This window comes from Narcine bancroftii, chromosome 10, assembly GCF_036971445.1.
Source record: "Narcine bancroftii isolate sNarBan1 chromosome 10, sNarBan1.hap1, whole genome shotgun sequence".
Lineage (NCBI taxonomy): Eukaryota > Metazoa > Chordata > Chondrichthyes > Torpediniformes > Narcinidae > Narcine > Narcine bancroftii.
Window position 1 is genome coordinate 67,814,504 of NC_091478.1, and position 13,636 is coordinate 67,828,139.

At 44.1% G+C, this 13,636-nt stretch overlaps 1 protein-coding gene across 2 annotated transcripts in view; it reads right to left on the reverse strand.

Moving 5' to 3' along the window:
• Nucleotides 1-13,636, reverse strand: part of ldhd (lactate dehydrogenase D) — an 86,285-nt gene that overhangs the window by 20,644 nt on the left and 52,005 nt on the right. For both annotated transcript variants that reach the window (XM_069901217.1, XM_069901218.1), the window contains exons 4-7: nucleotides 11,954-12,095; nucleotides 8,303-8,462; nucleotides 6,358-6,557; nucleotides 5,039-5,167 (exon numbers count right to left, since the gene is read on the reverse strand). In XM_069901217.1, the coding sequence (XP_069757318.1) occupies nucleotides 5,039-5,167; nucleotides 6,358-6,557; nucleotides 8,303-8,462; nucleotides 11,954-12,095 (631 nt within the window). The remainder of the gene's footprint in view (nucleotides 1-5,038; nucleotides 5,168-6,357; nucleotides 6,558-8,302; nucleotides 8,463-11,953; nucleotides 12,096-13,636) is intronic.

Here is a 13,636-nt window from a genome sequence, read left to right on the forward strand (position 1 = left end):
ATTGTCCAGATACGGGAAAGTAGCAGTCAGCCCATTCTGGTCTGGCTAGGTGCAACCCTTTAAGACCTGCCAGTAGGCGTGGCTACGCTCTCAGCCAATCACAATCATCCTACACTACAAACTATACATATACACATTGGTGATAGAATCTGTACTATCACACTCTCCATCTGGCAGACCAGAAACCTCTCACCTTCACATTCGCCAAAGTGTTGGGTCCTTGGTTGGCACGGCAGCAACACCTCTTGTCATACATCTCAGCATATACCACCACTGTCAACCACATCTCAGGGAAAAATAATGTTGTGGCCGACGCACTGTCTCGCACCTCCATCTACTCAGTGCATTCCCTGTCCCCAAGGTTAGACTATGCAGTGCTCACTGAGGCACAGCATCTGGATGAAGAAATGCCAGCCTACTGCACTGCATTCTCGGTCCTGTAACTTGACCTAACAGGCAGCAAGCTCCTCTGTGACATGTCCACTGGCAAACCCCAGCCCATCATTCCAGCCGCTTGAAGGCATTGTGTTTTTGATGCACTACATGGTTTGGCCTACATGTCAGGTAGGTTGGGCACTGGGCCAGGACATGCATACACTGCCAGACATCCAAAGTCCATAAGAATGTGAAGGGCCACCTTCAACCCTTCCAGCCAACACTCAGGAGGTTTGAGCATGTACATGTAGACAATGTCAGTCCACTGCCTGTCTCTGGGGGGGGGAGGAAACGGGAAGGTACCTGTTCACCATGGTTGACAGGTTCACCAGGTAGCCAGAAACCATACCACTCACCGACATGCCCATGGAGTCCTACGCCAGAGCCCTCATTCCAAGTTGGGTTGCACGTTTAGGCCTGCCTGTCAACATCACCTCAGACAGGGGAAATTGCAGTTCTTGTCCACCCTATGGTCGGCACTGACATAGTTACTTGGGACCCAGCTGCACCACACCATGGCCTAATATCCGCAGTCCAACAGCCTGGTAGAGCATTTCTAACAGCACCTGAAGTTGGCCCTGATGGTGAGCCTCCAAGTCCTGGATTGGGTGAACAAGCTTCCATGGGTACTTCTTAGCATCCGCATGGCTCCCAAAGAAGACTTAGCCATGTCTTCAGCAGAGTTGGTATATGACGCCCCGCTGACGGTTCCAGATGAATTTGTGCCAGTGACCCGTGGCACAGAGGAAACACTCGCAGCAGTGCTCACAAGACTTTGAGCAAAGGTAGGAACACTAGCTCCTGTCCCAGCCTTGTGCCATGGCCTGACACCTTTCTTTGTCCCCAAGGACCTCTGGGACTGAGACTATATCCTCGTCTGCAAGGACATGCACCAGACTCCACTCCAGCGGCTGTACGAGGGCCCATAAAGTTGGTGCGTCAGACAGAACCACGTGCATCCTTGATGTGAGCAACCATGAGAAGATCTTCACCATTGACTGTTTCAAGCTGGCACACCTAGACCTGGGACACCCTGTGACTGTGCCACCCCCACACTGATGAGGTTGGCTACCCAAATGACCGTGGACTCCACGCCTTGTAACACTGATTCTGGGGCGGGGGGGGGGTCATTTGGCAGCTCGCCCACGCAACAGGTGAAACGACTTACGGAGTTGTGGACAAGTTGTGGCAGATCTGACTGTGAGAGCTCCCGGTGCAGGGCAAGCCCACAGCCTGGAAGCTGATGTCATAAAGGTCCTGGGAGTCGCAAGCATCATTGGGTTCTGAGGGATTTAAAGGCGTGCAACTACAATGTGTGGTATTCTTTCTCAACTTACGCTGGGTCTGCCAGAACGTAACCCCATCGTAAATTGAGGAGCACCTATATATAATATAGGCCCTTGCTGAGCCCGTGCATAGCGCAACATTTGGGCTCCTTGTCTCAAAGGATAAACAGTGGGAAGTGTAACAAAGATTCATTAGACTGACTGCTGGGTTGGCAGGATTTTGGACTGAGGAGACATTGGATCAATTTTTTAAAAATGGAAGTTTAAAAACATTTGATAGGGTTTGAAAAAGGATAAGGGAGGATATTTGGAGTGCCTAAAAAAGGGGTCACTGAATGTCAGGTGAAGCGTCACTCAGAGGATGGCAAATCTCTCGAGGCCATGTTGCTGGGTATATAGCCTTGAGAAGGATGATCAGGTATAATTGCAAAGGCCCAAGTGTATTGCTCCTGCTTGCTACTCTTCAAGTTTCAGGATTTATAATCGGCATTTTAACATTTTAGTGGTAAATGAATGGCACCTCATAGTGAGGGTAAGATGGTTTTGGAAAGGCAATAAGTTTCTAATAATATATTCTGGAGAAGATACAATATAGCTTTTTTTCATATTCCATATCCAGTTCAACAAATAGAGACAACGGATATCACTGTGGACAGGCTCTTTGTTTCTGATATACATCATATAACATTTTTTTGACAGCACAGAAACAGGCCAGTTCAACCCTTCTAGTCCATGCTGAGCACCTTCTCCCACCTAGTTCCATTGACCCACACCCAGCCCATGACCTCTCTCGTCCATATACCTTTCCAACTTTTCCTTGAATATTAAAATTGAGCCTACATCTATCACTTTGGCTGGAAGCTCACTCCACACACCCACCACCCTCTGTGTGAAAAAATTCCCCCTCATGTTTTCCCTAAACTTTTCCCCTTTCAATCTCAATCTATGTCCTCTTGTTTGTATCTCCCCGGCTCTCATGGAAAAAGCCTATCCACATATCTGTCTATCTATCTGTCCCCCTCATAATTTTAAATACCTCGATCAAATCACCCCTAATCTTCTATGCTCCAGGGAATAAAGTCCTAGCCTGTTTAAACTTTCCCTGAAACCCAGGCAACATTCTTGTGAATTTCCTCTGGACTCTCTCTATTCTGTTTATATCCTTCCTATAATTTGGCAACCAAAACTGCACACAATATTCCATATTCAAGTCAGCTCCTTCTACTGAAGCCAAAATAACTGCTTGATCCCTCCTGCTGTGTGCTTGGGACAATGAGAAGATTATCAGGGTTACACTCTGGACTCTGGGGTCATACCAAACCACTGAAATTCTTTGGAAATTGAGTGAGGGTGGGACTGGATGGAAAGAGACACTGCAGATTTCAGGTTTATTGTCAGAGTACATATATGCATATATCCCTGAGATTCCTTTTACTTGCGGGTGTGGCAGAATTACCCCTAATTGGTAATGTAAAATAAACTGTACAGTGTAAACCTGTAAACAGATAATGAATGTAAAATAAATGACTGTGCAGTACAGAGAGAACAAAGAAAATCAATGAAGTGAACAAGTAAGAGTCCTTAAATGAGTCTCTGATTAACTTTGTCATTGAGGATTTGGATAGTAGAGGGGTAACAGCTGTTCCTGAACCTGGTGGTGTGAATCTTGTGGCACCTATACCTATATTTCCTGATGGCAGTGAGAACAGAGCGTGTGCTGGATGGTGTGGGTCTGTGATGATTGCTGCTGCTCTCTGACGGCAGCATTCCGTGTAGATGTTCTCAATAGTGGGGTGGATTTTGCCTGTAGTGTCCTGGGCTGTGTCCACTACCTTTTGAGGGTTTTACACTCAGGGGTATTGGTGTTCCCATACCAGATAGTGATGCAGCCAGCCAGCACACTTTCCACCTCACCTCTAGAAATTTGCCATGGTTTCTGGTGTCATACCAAACCTCTGCAAACTCCTGAGGAAATAGAGGCACTGACGTGCTTTCTTCACGATGCCATTGGTGTGTTGGGTCCAGGACAGATCATCCGAGAAGTGACTCCCAAGAACCTATATTTGCTCACCCTCTCCACCTCTGATACCCCAATGAACACTGGTTGTATACATCTGGCTTTTATTTCCTGAAGTCAACAATCAGCTCCTTAGTTTTGGTGACATTGAGTGCAAGGTTGTTGTTGATGGACCATTCAGCCAAGTTTTCAATCTCCATCCTGTATGCTAACTCATCCCCTTCCTTTCTACATCCCACTATCGTGATATCTTCGGAAAATTTGTAGATGGTGTAATTGTTGTTCGGGGCGACACAGTCGTAGGTATAAAGTTAGTAGAGCAGGGGGCTCAGAACACATTCTTGTTGTGCTCCGGTACAGATGGAGATTGTGGGGAGAGGGCTCACTGATTGTGGTCTGGAGGTGAGGAAATCCATGATCCAATTACACAGTAGGGTGTTAACTCCCAGGTTTTGGAGTTTGCTGATCAGTTATAAGAGGAAGATGGTATTAAATGTCGAACTGTAGTCAATAAAGAGCATCCTGATGTATACACCTTTACTGTCCAGGTGTTCCAGTGCTTTGTGTAGAGCCCCGTGAGATGGCATCCGCCATCGACCTATTTGTACGATATGCAAACTGGAATGGATCCATGTCACTGCTCAGACAGGAGCTGATATGTTTTATTACCAGCCTTACAAAACACTTCATCACTGTTTGAAACAGGTGGGTAGAGTGAGATATTGAGATATCCATGAATACCTTGGTAAGTTGATCAGCACTTTTATACTTGGCCAGGTACTCCATCTGGGCCAGATGCTTTCCTTGGATTCACTCTCCTGAAGGCAGGTCATCCTCAGATACAGACAGAATGAGATCATCGGAGGAAGTGGGGGTGCGGAGGGGTGGTTCTTTGCTGTTACCGAATTCCTCTGGGAGAGAAGCTTTGCTGACTGTTATTTTACTGGATTTGGTTTTGTATCAAGTTATGCCATTTAGGCCCTGCCACAGCTGCTGGGTGTCCCCTATTATTTCCATTTTCACCCGGAATCTCCATTTTGCCTGGGAGATGGCTTTCCGCATCCCGCTGTACTGATCTGGATCTCTGGACTTAAATGCCTATGATCTGGCTCTCAGCAGGTTCCGAATTTCATTGTTCATCCAGGGTTTCTGGTTGGGAAAAACCCTGAATGATTTGGTGGGGACACACTCATCTACAGCTGTTTTGATAAAGTCTGTGACAGCCTGAGTATTCGTTCAAATTCTCAGCAAAGTTCTTGAACACTGCCCATCCGCTGACTCGAGGAAGTCCTGTACCTACCTGTCATCTGGATCTGCTCTTCCAGGTTTTTCTCAGTGCCGTGAAACTCCAGGAACAAGGATGACAACACTGGATAATTCAGATTGCTGTACTTATTGCAAGCATCCATCATCACATCGTCCAGAAACTCTGGGGAATAAACAAAAATATGATACGTCACATGCCGGTAGAGTAGGGGTTGAAAAGGAGTAGTAGCCAAGAGAGTACAGAGGATGCTTTCAATTTACAGTTAAAAGAACATCTGCTTCATATTAGCATCAAGACAATATTGAAGTGTCAGAGCAGAGTTAACTATGGAGTTTTACCGTATCCATTTTAACTTAAATTGTTCAGAAAGTACACAATGCTAAAGTTAGGTTTTATTAACACAACTTTTCCATAGTTGCTGTTTTATTTCTGTACTGCTTACAACCCCATGTCCTCTATCTTTGTATTAAATATCCCCGGCAGTTGTGCCCCCTGTCTACACTCACCTCAGACCTACAATCGTTTGTTGGCCAAAACAAGAAGAGGGAAATGCAAAAAAAGTCAACTGAACATGGGAAGAAGGGATCAACTCAAGGTTGTGCACTGAGACCCCAAACCTTTCTCAGCAAACCTGTTGTACAGCTATCAAAGGCCATCTATGCACACGGTGTTCTGATTACAACTGAGGGAGAAGGGAAAGGCAACAGCAGCTTGTACACACTGCAGCTACTCCTGGGCCACAGAACCTGATCGTCACACTGGAATCCAATAGCCAGGTTCCTTTTTAATAGTATTTTTAAAGAGTAAAAAAAATGCAGTGCATTAAGTAAATATAAACTATTCAATAAGTATTATTTAATATTTCTGTTCACAGTCCTCCCCTAACTGGATTGCGCCTGGGGTCAGAGGAGGAGGTGTTGGAATGGGTTCTTCAGCCCATCATATTTGTGCTGACCATCAGGCACCTGCTTACAGTATTCCTACTTTATTTACCCCATCCAATTCTTGCACTCACCGAATTAAAATATTAACCCTGATGGCCTTGGGCTGTGAAAATAAACCTGAGTAGCCATATGAAACTCGCACTGTCACAGGTAGAACGTGTAAATGTCACCCAGACGGTACCCAAGGTCAGGACTGAACCGAGTTACTAGATCTGTGAGGCAGCAGTTCCATCATGTTTAATCTACCAACTCAACACATAGTCTAAACTCAGGATCTATGTTTTGAGTTGGTACTGCATCAGTCTACAGGCAACACAGCATACAGTTTGTGATCCTCCTAAACTATATGTATGCAGCTTCCAAACAGGTGTGTTGGCAATAACATTGCATATTAAAGGATTGCCTTACCTATCCTTGCTATGGGGATGCCATGCTGCATTACCTGCACCGTGCAGTCCACAGCTGCTTTCACCGTTGGAAATGTACAGACTGCGGACACCATGGCTTCTGGCATTCCATGGAGACGGAGCGTTGCCTTGGTGATTATTCCCAGGGTTCCTTCCGAACCAACCATCAGATTTGTCAGGTTGTAACCAGCACAGGTCTTCCTACAGCAGAAAATGTTTTGTCATGGTGTTCAATTCAGACAGTTCAACATGTCAACAGGTCAAACACTTGGTGGGAGAGGTGATGGAAATGTTCAAGTTTGTGCGGCTAATGGCAACTTCAAACCCAACAGTGAGACACTATTGCAATGCTGAAGGGATGTTGACCTCAGCTGAGGCATCAAAACAAGTGCCCTATTGATGGACATAGGACCCAATGACACTAACTTGAACATGAATAGACTGCTTCACATTTATCCCTGGTCACCATCATACTTCCATTTGTGGAACTGTCTGCTGTCCTTCCTGCATATCACCAACTCCACATTAATACTTTGTTGTCTGAAAGCACATTAGGATTAAATACATCAAGGCCACGAATGCCACTCTTCCTTCCTCACACTTGCCTCAACTCCAAGTTTGTTCTGTCCTTGGCCTAGTCATTGAGTGAAATGAAGGAATATAATATTTCTGTCATGCCAACAGGATGTCTCAAGTTGTGTTGCACTGAATTTCTGTCACTGGTGTGAAACAGGAATCGTGGCAGCAATTTATAGAAAAAGGGTCCACACTGCCTGTCATAATAAATAGGCTGCTCTGCATTTTCGATGTTGCTCTATTGATAAATAGTAGACAGATGCCACAGAGATCTCCAATACTTTAAGTAGCAATGTGTGATCTTTTAAACTCTAAAGCTATACTATAAGAGTATAGATCTATGCATTAAATGCAGAATTACAACGCATTTCCCTCGAGGGCAGACTGTCAATCCTGCATTGGGATCTGGAACATGTGCTCCTCCCTCAAGAGCAGGACTTGACTCTAAATCATCTGATTCGGAGTCTGATGAGAGGGCCTTGGGAAGCATTGGAGAAACATAGCCTCTAATGCATCCTGTTTTCTCATTGGTCATTTTCAATCCTTCCCAAAGGTACCACAGATACATTAATTCCTAATATGTTAAGAGCACCAAAAAAAGCGCTCATTCTGGCTCATTCTGTTGCTCTACCATTCAATACAAGCACAGCTGAAACTTTACACTTGCACTACTTTCCTGCACTAACACCTATTAATATCCAGAAACCCATCCACCATTGTCTTGAATACATTTAGCAACCGTGTTCCCACGCCTGAAATCCAATGATTCCTTGCCTCTGGGTGAAGAAATGTCAACTCGTCTCCATCCTGAATGGCCCACCCCTTATACTGAGGCTGTGACCCTTGGCTCTTTACATGTCAGCCAGGTGTCTGACCCTCATCTTCACAAGATGTTTGTACATTTCATGAGAATATTACAGCAAGGTACACGCCCTTCAGCCCATGATGTTGTGCTGACCTCTATAAATCTACTCCACAACAATCTAATTTTTCTTTAAATCACTCCCATAACCCTATATTTTTCTTAAATCCATGAGCCTAACTAAGAATCTTTTGACTGTCCTGATCGTACCAGCCCCTATGACCATCCCCAGCAATACATTCTAGACACCCACCACTTTCTGAGTGAAAATCTTACCTCTGTCATCTTCACTAAACTTTCTTCCACTCACCTTACACAGATATCCTCTAGCATTTGCTATTGTTGCCTTGGTAAAATGGTGCTGTCACCCACCCTATCTAGGTCCCTCAATCTTGTATATCACTGCTCATCCTTCACTCTTTTAAACTCTGGGGAGTATAGAATACCAAGTTAGATAAAGTACTGTTTATCAAGTTATACTTTTTAACATTTTAATGGCTTTCAGTACCTTGATCTCCGCTTGGATCCTGCTGTGTGCAAGATCCTTCCATCTGCTAGCACAACTTCCAAGTTTATGACATTCTCCCTCATTGTGCCATATCTCACCGCATTTGTACCTGAAGCGCTAGTTGCAGCCATCCCGCACAGGGAGGCATCAGCTCCTGGATCTAGGCCACAAAAGACAGTGTGCAAGGAGTCACCAGTTCATTTTGCTTTATCCCTCTTCCTTGAATGGGTTTCCATTCTCACAGTAATCCCCCAAAAGGAGTTTCCAATCATCCACCACCCCTATGACAGCCCCCGTCTGAAAAACCATTTCAGCAAATATCAATGCAACATGGATTCATAAATACATTAAAATCAGCAGGCTCCGTTCACTGACCGTCAAAAATCTACTAATACTGACCCCAAATTGTTCTCCCGACACTCCCATCAACTTCTATCATCTACCTACGCAGGCATGGAACATTTTAACTGGTTAATTTTCCCCCCACCCCTTCCTACATATCTTTTGAATTGGGGAGAAAAGCAGAGCACCCTGGAAGCACACATGGTCACAGGAAGAACATGCCAATTCCACGCACATGTGAACACTGAACACTGGTCGCTTGAGCTGTGTGGCAACAATGTAATCAGCTGCATCACTGGTGAGACTAATAAACTGCTACTGAATCCTGCTGGAGAGGGTGAGATTCACGAGAATGATCCCAGGGATGAGAGGGTTAAAGCATGAGGACTGTTTGATGGTTCTGGGCTGGAGTTTAGGATGAGGGGGATCCTAATCGATTTGATTGGATCGAGAGGATGTGGAGATGTTCCCAGTAGAGGGAGAGTCTAAGACCAGAGGGTACAGCCTCAGAATAAATGGATATCCCTTACGAATAAAGATGAGGTTTCTTCAGCCAGAGGGTAGTGAATCTGTGGAATTCGCTCCCACAAACAGCAATGGAGGCCAAGTCAATAGGTAGATTTAAAGTGGAGGTTGATAGGTTCTTGATTAATAAGTGTGCTGAAGGATATGGGGAGAATGGGGTTGAAAGGAAGAATACATCAGATATGGGGAGAATGGGGTTGAAAGGAAGAATACATCAGTTATAAATTCTGCTCCTAAGTCATATGATCACATTTAAACCACTGCAGACCAGATGATCTAAGCTTTTAGTAACGAAACTCATTGTACAGGAGCAAACAAGGTTTGCAGCTTCTGGAAACTTGGAGAAACACACAACATCTATTTATTAATTTATTTGTATCGCTGAATACTGGTCTTGCATATGTATTGTTTGCCTGTATGTGTATCATGTCTGGTTGTACACCTATGTATTTTACATAGATGAGTGCAGAACGCTGCTTCGTCAGGTTGTGCAATCAGATGACAATAAACTTGACTTGAAAATGCTGGAGGAACTCAGAAGGTCAGACTGCATCCGTGTAAGCCAATAGACACTTGACGTTTCGGTTGAAAACCTTTCATTGCGAACAGCAAGAACCAGGCAGGCATCCCAATAATATTTGCCCCTGCAGACAGGACCACCCACACTGGTCCCACCTGCCTGTGTTTGGCCCATATCCATCTGAACCTATCTATGCATCTGTTCAATTTTTCCTTGCATTGCAATGGTTCCTCAGGTATCATGATGTGATAAATTATTCTAATACTGATATGCTGGTTGCTTTTGTAAAGAGAATTTTGCTGTCCAGCAATAAATTGAGTAATTTGACCTCAATTGCCTCATGTGGGGGGGGGGGGGGGTGGGGTCAGCGGTGCAGAGGGGTAGTAAGATCTGTACTGGAGAAAGATCATCTTGGAAATTCCTTGCATGACAATGAAATGCAACCATAAATTAATTTCCTCCATTACAAGTTCGAGAGTAAGAGATACCTGCAGACAGTTAATGTTGGCCAGCAAATCCAGGTCAGTCTATAAATCTGCCAAGTTAGATGATGTTTAAAATCCAATCTGTTACTGGATTCGGTGGCTGATTATCAGCCCCAAGATATGTGGAGATCAGATTAAACCAAGATGTCAAGGGTCAACATCATAAAACAGTGGTTCCCAACCTTTTTCTTCTAACTAACAGACCACTTTAAGTATTCTCTATGCCATTGGTGCTCTGTGATCAGTAAGGGATTGCTTAAGGTGGAATGTTAGTGGGAAGGGAAGGTTGAGAACGACTGCTCTAGACCCAATTGTTACCAAAATATTTTGCTTGAGAAAAATTGTCATTGGCCCATTTCCTTTGGAGTTATGAAACCATGCACATAACAAGTCAATGAGGCACGATTAAAACAGTGGTTTTCAAATTTATTTCTTTCCACCCACCTACCACCTTAAGCAATCCTTTACTAATCACAAAGCACCTATGACATAGGGAATACTTAAAGTGGATTGTGAGTTGGAAGAAAAAGGTTGGGAACCACTGTCATAAAAGATCCCCATCATCCTCATCCCATTCTCCTCACTGCTACTTTGAGTCAGAAAGTACTGAAGTCTGAGACCTCTCGGTTCAAGAACAGTATTTTATTCCACCAGCTGTCCGATATTTCATCCTCTCCATACAACTCCAGTCTAACACTAGTCCAGAACCAACAAAGATCTGTCAGCACCATTATCATACCTTTTTTTCTGCACCAACTGCAATTATGAATAGTTATTTATTGTTTTACATTTACTTTTTTTCCTCTCTTGCTCCCTCAACAGCCCCTAAGGCTAGAGCTGGATGAGGTCCTCAACCGGGAAGAGACATATAAGGCAATTGAACAACTGAAAAGTGGCAAAGCAGCAGGTATGGATGGAATCAACCCCCCCCAGAAGTCTGGAAGGCTGGTGGCAAAACTCTGCATGCCAAACTGCATGAGTTTTTCAAGCTCTGCTGGGACCAAGGAAAGCTGCCTCAGGACCTTCGTGATGCCTTCATCATCACCCTGTACAAAAACAAAGGCGAGAAATCAGACTGCTCAAACTACAGGGGAATCACGCTGCTCTCCATTGCAGGCAAAATCTTCGCTAGGATTCTCCTAAATAGAATAATACCTAGTGTCGCCAACATCGAAGTACTCAAGATGGCAGAGGCTGACAGCATCGAATCCACGCTGCTGAAGATCCAACTGTGCTGGGTAGGTCATGTCTCCAGAATGGAGGACCATCGCCTTCCCAAGATCGTGTTATATGCTGAGCTCTCCACTGGCCACCGAGACAGAGGTGCACCAAAGAAGAGGTACAAGGACTGCCTAAAGAAATCTCTTGGTGCCTGCCACATTGACCACCACCAATGGGCTGATATCACCTCAAACCGTGCATCTTGGCGCCTCACAGTTCGGCGGGCAGCAACCTCCTTTGAAGAAGACCGCAGAGCCCACCTCTGACAAAAGACAAAGGAGGAAAAACCCAACACCCCAACCAACCAATTTTCCCTTGCAACCGCTGCCACCGTGTCTGCCTGTCCCGCATCAGACTTGTCAGCCACAAACGAGCCTGCAGCTGATGTGGACATTACCCCTCCATAAATCTTCGTCCGCGAAGCCAAAGAAAGAGAAAGAAAGAAAGAAAAGGTATGTAGCTGCAGCAAGCAAGAATTTCAATTCATTCATACATTGTACTTCTCTCTATGACAATAAACTCGCATCAGTTTCACTGGCACAAAGCAATCCAACTCACCAATTGGAAACCAGAAACCACTGCCTTTAAGGTAGCTATTCAGATTTTTTCTGGTGACTCCAGGCTCCACCGTCACATCAAAGTCAAATGCATTTAGCTCCACGATGTTATCCATGTTTTTCAGGTCAAAGCATACACCTCCCTGACAGGAAAAGAAGCAACACAGATGTCAGAGAATTCACTGTGATCCTTGAGAGGGGAGACGGGTGGAGGGAGCAAATGTGAAGAAAGCACCTACAGGATAGAAAAGTGCAAGCAGTCACAGGGCTTGAAACATCATGGACGACTTTTTAATGACCTCTGAAATGGTCAAAAGGTTATTGATTCAAGGGTTATTATGGATGAGCAATAAATTCTGGCTATCCCTGTGACACCCATATTCCCATTTGTCATAAACTTATACAACATGGAAACAGGCCCTTCAGCCCAATGCCCACACTGGCCAAAATGTTTTTTTTTCAATATTTTTATTATTATTATAATTTATAAACACATACAGTTCAAAGAGATATAAAAAAAATACATAGTAAGTAATGAATTAATACAGAGATATTAAACAATAATATTACAGAATAAAAATATATCATAAAAAAAAATTTTGATCAGTTTAGGGTGTGAACTATCTCTAAAAAAAAGATATAATTAATAACAATATATGAAAAAAGAGAAAAAAAACCCCAAAAAAGAAGAAAAAACAAATCTGAATTTAAAAAAAACTTTAAAAAAAACCTACAGATATAGCTAAACCACGCCGATCACTCCGATCTCATCTTACAGCCCAATTATCATACATAATCATAGAAAGAAAACAGAGCCAGATCATGGCCAAAATGTTCTGCCCACACTAGTCCCATTGGCCTGTGTTTGGCCCATATCCCTATAAACCTATCCTTTCCATGTATCTGTTCAAATATTTCCTTCACTACCTCGTCACCTCCTCCAGCAGCCCTTTCCATACTCCCACCACCTTCTATGTTTAAAAAACAATAATGCTTAGGTTCCTATTAAATCTCTCCCCACTTCACCTTACATCGACGACTCCACCGTTGAGGTCATCAAGAGTATCAAGTTCCTTAGAGTGCACTTGGCGGAGAATCTCACTTGGTTCCTTAACACCAGCTCCATAGCAAGAAAACCCAGCACTGTCTCTACTTCCTGCAAAGGCTGAGGAAATTACATCTCCCACCTTTTATCCTTACTGCATTCTACAGAGGTTGTGTCGAGAGCATCCTGTGCAACTGGTTTAAAAACTGTACCCCTTGAACTGCAAGACCCTGCAGTGGATAGTGAAGTCAACAGAAAAGATCATTTGGAGCTCTCTTCCTACCATGAAGGACATCTACAATGCTCAATGCAGGCGAAAGGCAATAAACATTGAGAAGGACTCCATACACGCCTCATGTAAACTGTTCTCCCTTCCGCCATCTGGTAGGGCCCTTACATCCAGGTTGGGCAAGCTTTTTCCTCCTGAATTCCTAGAACATGTGGATAGGATACCATGGACTTTTACTGTATATGTCTTAATATTTTCCAATTCCCCAACTCTGGGCAAGACTGAGTTCACCTGAGCTATTGCTATGACTTTATTTACCTCTATTAGATTACCCCTTATTCTCCTGCACTCCAAAGAATAAAGTCTCAACTGCTTAACCTCTTATCATAGCTCAGGCCCGAAGTCCTGAC